The sequence below is a fragment of the Cornus florida genome, unplaced genomic scaffold (genome assembly GCF_030987335.1).
Source record: "Cornus florida cultivar Cherokee Brave unplaced genomic scaffold, ASM3098733v1 CherokeeBrave_3.0.0_Hap2_Chr09, whole genome shotgun sequence".
Lineage (NCBI taxonomy): Eukaryota > Viridiplantae > Streptophyta > Magnoliopsida > Cornales > Cornaceae > Cornus > Cornus florida.
Genome location: NW_026775579.1, coordinates 82,526,431 through 82,533,507, shown reverse-complemented (window position 1 = coordinate 82,533,507; position 7,077 = coordinate 82,526,431). Strand labels below are relative to the sequence as shown.

The 7,077-nt window shown below is 35.1% G+C and overlaps 1 protein-coding gene across 1 annotated transcript; it reads right to left on the bottom strand.

Moving 5' to 3' along the window:
• Positions 1-972: 972 nt before the first annotated feature.
• On the bottom strand, positions 973-5,992 carry LOC132274675 (gibberellin 2-beta-dioxygenase 2-like). Its single transcript, XM_059776002.1, has 3 exons — positions 5,486-5,992; positions 2,026-2,497; positions 973-1,437 (listed from the first exon to the last, which is right to left on the bottom strand). Exons 1-3 carry the CDS (start codon positions 5,872-5,874, stop codon positions 1,171-1,173), a joined length of 1,128 nt encoding a protein of 375 aa, XP_059631985.1. The 5' UTR covers positions 5,875-5,992; the 3' UTR covers positions 973-1,170.
• Positions 5,993-7,077: the final 1,085 nt, after the last annotated feature.

Below are 7,077 nucleotides of genomic sequence, written 5' to 3'. Positions count from 1 at the left end.
GAGTCGTAAGCATATGCGTGTTGTTGGCGTACGGGTATTGTTGACACCTTCGGAGTGAAGGTTGAGCAGATAGATTGAGAGAGATAGTGTTTGGTGAGAAACTCCCGAGTGTTTTTGGGTATATTGTGTTTATCAAGTCTGTATGCAACTTGAGTGGAAATTCCTCTATATATAACTTTTCGCACTTTTTCGTGTGATCGTGAACGTTTGTACCGTAGTTTTTTCCCTCTACATTAGAGGTTATTTTCCACGTATAAATTTGGTGTGTTTGAGTGGATCGTTGAATTTATATTTTGAAGGTTATTTCTCTTAGTGCAAAATATTTGGGATCAACAAGTGGTATCAGAGCAGAGGGTTTGGTTGGGGTTGATGTTCAGAAGATAAAGTCTCAACAAGTGTTGCAACGAGATCAATTACAGGTGAAGTGAGTCAGTCAGTTTGGTGAAGCTCGTTAAAGGAGTTTTGCTCTCAACGACGGTTTGCTCCGAGCCTAAAGTCTTAGCCTGAAAAAGAGGATGGTTTTGCTCTCAGCCAAGCTTTGCTCCCAGCCTAAAAGAAGAGTGGTTCCCGCTCTCAGCCTTGAAAATAGCAAGATGGAATTGTGATGAGGTACATGGCAAAGGTGGGGTCGTGAAAGACAATAAGGGTGAGTTGTCATATTCAATTGCCGTGGAAGCGTTGATTGACGTGATGGAATTTGAGCCAATATAAAAATTGATAAGATAATGACATCTCAAATTCTATTAGAGGAACGTGTAAATTTTAAATTCGTATTGTACCGTGAAATTTTATGATAACTCGAATTAAGTTTGGGCTCTACATGCATCTCCTCATCGATAACCTACTGTTGTAGTGGGTATGGACTTAATTAGTCCTTTAATTTTATTGAATACCTTTGTTACAACTTGTGTGGTACTGGCAATTTTGATAGTTTGTTAAGTGCATTACTCTCTTGTTCACATACCTAACAAGTCAAGAAAGAAAAGACTTTCCATTGATGATTAAAATACGCTAGAAGAAACCATTTTCCCTTATTTTTACCCAACAAAAACTGCACTTTGTTCTAACTAGTAAGCAAAAACGGTGGGAAAAATTACAAGCAAATTTCCCTAGTGAGTTTGATAAAAAAAAAACATTAACCTTCGTCGTTCGAGCACTATAATTTCCAACTTATCCATCAAATTCATCTTCAGTCTGAATTTTGAAGAGCTTGAAACGGCTATCTGCAAGGCGTAGAGAATTGATGACTTCCTTGAATTCAGCCCATGTAAAAGGCCGGTAGAGAGAGGGTGTGGCGGCCGTGACCAACTCCGGTAGCGGAGCGATTTTTGCATTGAGTGGTGGCCCACAAAAATAGACCATGGACATTCTAGACTTGTCTGAAATATTCGACAAGACTTTATGTTTTACGCTCACAAACCTTCCGTTTGTCATAGCCTTCACAATGCACAAAAATGTAATATTAATGGTCAAATAACTGGGCATGGTTAGTTTTGTTATGATGTGTCATGTGTGTGCCTTTAAATAAATGTTTCAAAAACTTGACTGCTAATAAATGTTACATGTAAAGAACAGCTAGTTTATAAGTATTAATTTTTTAATGAATTTAAGGCTTTTGAATCACAAGCATATTTCACATTCAATTTTATTTTTCTCTTAATAAGGAAAAACAACTTGCAATGCTGTGTTTGGCTGCCGAGAAATATTCAGAGAGGAAAAAAAATTTGCAGAGGAAATCATTGTAATGTAATGGCACAGAAAGGACATGGACAAGCTGACCCAACAAAACAGTTTCTCATTACTGATAGATAGGTGGGTGGGACCCCTATGTGATCATCGGCCCAATGCCCAGAATCTGATGTTGCAGTGGCAGCGATTCCCCAATTTCAGTTCAGTTTCAACCGGTCAATTCTACCTTTTCAAGATTGTGATGATTATTTGTGTGTGAATGTGTGTCTACTGTGTGAGAGAGGAAGAAATGAAGTGTGTGTGTGAGAGAGAAAAAACTGATAAAAGGGAGTTCACCTGTAACACGTCACCCACATTAACACAGAATGCAGCTGGGTCAGGAGAGATTGGGACCCACACGCCACCCTCCACTGAGATCTGGAGGCCACCCACATCGTTGGATCTCAAGATGGTCAAGATCTGAGGGTCAGAGTGCTCTCCAAACCCAATCTTTTTTTTTTCGGAAACCACTCCAAACCCAATCTTGTTGGTACTGTTATTGGTGGTGGTGTTCTGGTGGTGATGAGGTGGATTTTGATGATGAAGTGGATGCAAATAGGAGGGTGACGTGTCATTGTCTTTGAAGCAGCTGTCAGCTGTGAGGTGGAGAGGAGGATAGTGATTGAGCCTGAGGATTGAGTCGCTATCAACGTCCCTGATTAACCTGCTGAACACTGATGTGTCTGGGACCCGCAAACCCTCTGCCATCAGATCCAAAATCTCACATGCCAAACCTCTAACTGCTTCTATGTAACCACACACTGCAAAGCTGTCATCACACGCAAACCCAAACCCATACATGAGTTCATCACTCTCTCTCTCTCTAGTCACTGTCCATTCCAACCATGCATTACAACATTAAAAATAAATAAAAACAAAAACAATTCTTTTTCTTTATCTCTCTATAAATTTATATATTGATTTCTACTTTTTTTTTTTTTTAATATATATATTTGATTTGATTAGATTTTCTTGATGTACATATCTGACTTGTCATTCTGATTCTGATATTTATGGATGTGTATCAAATTTTCTATTCTCATTTTATTATATGTATATATATATATAAGTGTACTCAGAGCGGAGGGGCAACTCACAGTGGCTGCAGGATGACGAGTTGTCCCAGCCGGCAGGTTATGCTACATCATTGTGTACCAGAAACCAACCTTATTGGAGCAGACCCATGAATGCGACTTAAGAGACCATCTTCAATGGTCCATGCCAGGCACGTGCTTAAGCGCGCTCTCTGGGGTCAGAAATTACTGTACAACTTAAATACTACTACATACTAATTATTGGATGGGATTTCCAACCTAATAGGAAAGTAACTTTTACTCTATAGAAGTCTTAAATTTCTCTATTCACTGAACGATGTGAGACATGTTCAACTATTTAATAATTTTCTCTTAAACGAAGTTTATTTCGGTAGATAAAACATCAACGTTCTTATCGTTTTTTTGCTAGTTAAAAATCTTGAGTTTTCATACGATTCTTTGAAACCTGACTCTAACTAATACCAATTATTGTAACGAGAGTATTCAATCTAAAAAATTAAACTATTAGAGAGTGACTCTTTCCAAATATAAATCACCCATATAAGCCTCGTTCAACCACCCAAATAAATGGACTCCAAACCCAAAAATTGGCAATTATCTAACGTCTACTATTTTATGTAGTGAAGTTTACAGTGGATTACACCTTTTAACACTAGTGTGTGTGTGCTACGTAATCGAGTCTCAAGACACAATTTCTTAGGAGATCTCATTGACAAGTCAAGTTGTGTACTTTGTATTTCTAAAGATGCTAATTGAAGAAAAGAAAGATATTTATACGAAAATAAAATTATAATTTAATTTTTTTTTTTTTTTTTAACAAAAAAATAAATAATAATAATAATAATGAAAAGGACACCTAACTTCTACTAACGGTTGACAATAAAACTTGAAGTTTAGAAGCCTGCCTAATTTTGTACCATGCATGTTAACAACCGATAGATAGATGATGAATCCTAAAATGCTCCAACATGGAAAGGGACTCATGGTCTATAAATAGAAGTCCTAAATTTCTTTATTCACTAAACGATGTGAGACATGTTCAACTATTCAGTAATTTTCTCTTAAACGAAGTTTACTTCGGTAGATAAAACATCACCGTTCTTATCGTTTTTTTGCTAATTAAAGATCTTGAGTTTTCATACGATTCTTTGAGACCTGACTCTAACTAATACTAATTATTGTAACGAGAGTATTCAATCTAAAAAGTTAAACTATTAGAGAGTGACTCTTTCCAAATATAAATCCCCCATATAAGCCTCGTTCAACCACCCAAATAAATGGACTCCAAACCCAAAAATTGGCAATTATCTAACGTCTACTATTTTATGTAGTGAAGTTTACAGTGGATTACACCTTTTAACACTAGTGTGTGTGTGCTACGTAATCGAGTCTCAAGACACAATTTCTTAGGAGATCTCATTGACAAGTCAAGTTGTGTACTTTGTATTTCTAAAGATGCTAATTGAAGAAAAGAAAGATATTTATACGAAAATAAAATTATAATTTAATTTTTTTTTTTTTTTTTTTTTTTTTACAAAAAAACAAATAATAATAATAATAATAATGAAAAGGACACCTAACTTCTACTAACGGTTGACAATAAAACTTGAAGTTTAGAAGCCTGCCTAATTTTGTGCCATGCATGTTAACAACCGATAGATAGATGATGAATCCTAAAATGCTCCAACATGGAAAGGGACTCATGGTCTATAAATAGCTGGCACAGTGTATATTATTACAAGTAGTAGATGTACAAAAACATAACTAATTAAGTACTCTCTCAATTCCATCCATTTGAGGAAGGAGTGATTTAAGACAAAGGAGGTTTTAGTTTACTTGTGTCCACATTCGGAAAATAAAATTAAAACACCACCCATCATTCTATTTTCTTATTATTTTAATCATTATCATGTGAGAGAGAGAGAGAGAGATTAATTAACAAATTAAGCCTTGCTCATCAAATAGGCATGAGGTTTAATTGGTGCTTTAATTAATTAATGTCTACCACAACTAATTGCCAGATGGAAACTGAGAATTAATTGTTAACAAATTTCTTAAATTAGTACTCCGTACATATGTGAGGTGATGGTTTATAAATACATTTTCTTAGAAATGGTCCACACACACATATAGATACACACACACCAGATGAATATTTATATTTGAAGAGAATTAGATATATGCAGACTTATATTGTTTCTGATTCGAACTCCTAATTTTCAAATTATTATAGAACAATCTTAACATGACGCAATAATCTACTATAAATATAACATATACACACACCAGATGAGTATTTATGTTTGGATAGAGTTAGATGTATGTATATTTATCATTATATTAAGACTGTTTTCGATTTCAACTCTTTACCTTTAAATTATAATAGAACAATCTTAAGGTGACGCAAAGACTTATTCTTATATAAAGGGACTGTTTCCAATTCGTACTCCTAATCTTCAAATTATAATAAAACAATCTTAACGTGTCGCAAAGGTTTATTTTTATATAAAAAGACTGTTTTCGATTCGAACACCTTCAAATTATATAGAAAAATCTTAACATGACGCAAAGACAACGTTCTTTAATTCATATTAAATGTTAAAATGTATACAATAGTTCTAGACCAATAAAATAGAGTTTAAATACATATGTAAAGAAGAAAATTAAATAAAGGTGTGATTATAAGAGTGGTAGTTACATACCTGATTTTTGTTGGGTCATTGGAGATGGTGATGTATTTCTGAGAAATGGAGGGAGGGTTGGTGTAAAGAAGAAGATATTCAACTTCACCAACATCTCCATTGAAGCCTATGTTCTTGCTACCATAGCCAAACGGGGGGCCGGCCAGCTGTTTTTCGGAGGCCGGTTTGGCGAAGAACTCGAAGCTCTCTTCTTCCATTCTTCTAATAACATCCTCCGGGACACCATGGTTCATCACCTTAAAGAAACCATACTCTTCACAAGCTTTAACTATGAGCTTTGACACCTCTGCTCTCTCGTTTGATAGGTCTATAATTGGAGGCTCAAATATTTGTCTGATTTTTTCAGCTCGAATTGGGGTTTGAGAGGCCATAACCATGTTTGTTTTCATTGGGTATGTAATTAGTAGGTAGAGTGAAGAGAAGATGAGCTATAAAATGAAGTTGAAAATGGGAGACTTAAGCTTATATAAATAGAGAGAGAGTGAGAGAGAGAGAGAGAATCTATGGTGGGGATGAAGAATAAATAAATGTAGGGGGGATTCGTAGACTTTAGGTGAAATGCAACTTGCAAATTCATGTCACTCTGGAATGTTGACACTTTCTGCTCTTTTGACTGGCGTTTTTCAACAGTTTAGATTTTTTTAGGCTTCACGTATCACCCAAGAAATTCAACTTGAGATATTGGAGTTCATCTTTTTCAAGATCCTCATCAACTTGCAAATTCATGTCACTCTGGAATGTTGACACTTCTGCTCTTTTGACTGGCTATTTTCAACAGTTTAGATTTTTTTAGGCTTCACATATCACCCAAGAAATTCAACCTGAGATATTGGAGTTCATCTTTTTCAAGATCCTCATCCAAATTAACCACCCCCATCCCCCAAACACCCACACAAAACACATGAACGCAATGAATCTATAACATAAAAGCGTGAATGATTTACCTTTCCATATTTTGTATCCGGAGTACTTCACTTACTTTCCTCTGCAGAATTGGAATTTGCAAGTTAATTAAAGAATTCTTTGGGGACATATTACATTCGTAAGTTGAAAGGTTTTTCAGGCTTTATACATCTTTTCATCTATCCTGGCCCGTTTAGTTGTAAAATCAAACACGCTTAGTTATTTTGGTTTGTTAAAATACACTGTCTAAAGTAACAAAATATGAAGTATAAGTGGTTGCCAAACAGGAACTACATTGGCAAGTTAAAAGATTTTCTACTCAAGATGTTTCAATTCGAGACGGGACATCTTTTTCACGATCCTCAATCAACATAAAATCGTGAATAAAAAAAACGTGTCAACTCAAGATGGTAGAGGGCATGTTTTTCAAGATCCTTAATCAATAATATATATGTTACATTTGTAAGTTAAAAGAATTTTCAACCCAAGATGTTTCAATTCAATACATTATAGGACATTATTTTCAAAATCCTCAGTCAACATAAAATCGTGAATTAATGAAAATATGTGAACTCAAAAGTGATAGTGGTCCCAATTAATAACGTCCAAGTTACGTGTGCAAGTTAAAGTATTTTAACTCTGAGATGTTAGATGATATCTTTTTCAAGATTCTCAATCAATTTTGCCTA

Excerpts from the sequence above, each read along its gene's own strand:
- LOC132274675 (XM_059776002.1), bottom strand. The coding sequence starts at position 5,874 with ATGAAAACAAACATGGTTATGGCCTCTCAAACCCCAATTCGAGCTGAA. Across the intron at positions 2,498-5,485 it reads AATGACCCAACAAAAATCAG|CTTTGCAGTGTGTGGTTACA; the intron begins GTATGTAACTAC and ends GTGTGATGACAG. Across the intron at positions 1,438-2,025 it reads ATGTGGGTGACGTGTTACAG|GCTATGACAAACGGAAGGTT; the intron begins GTGAACTCCCTT and ends TGCATTGTGAAG.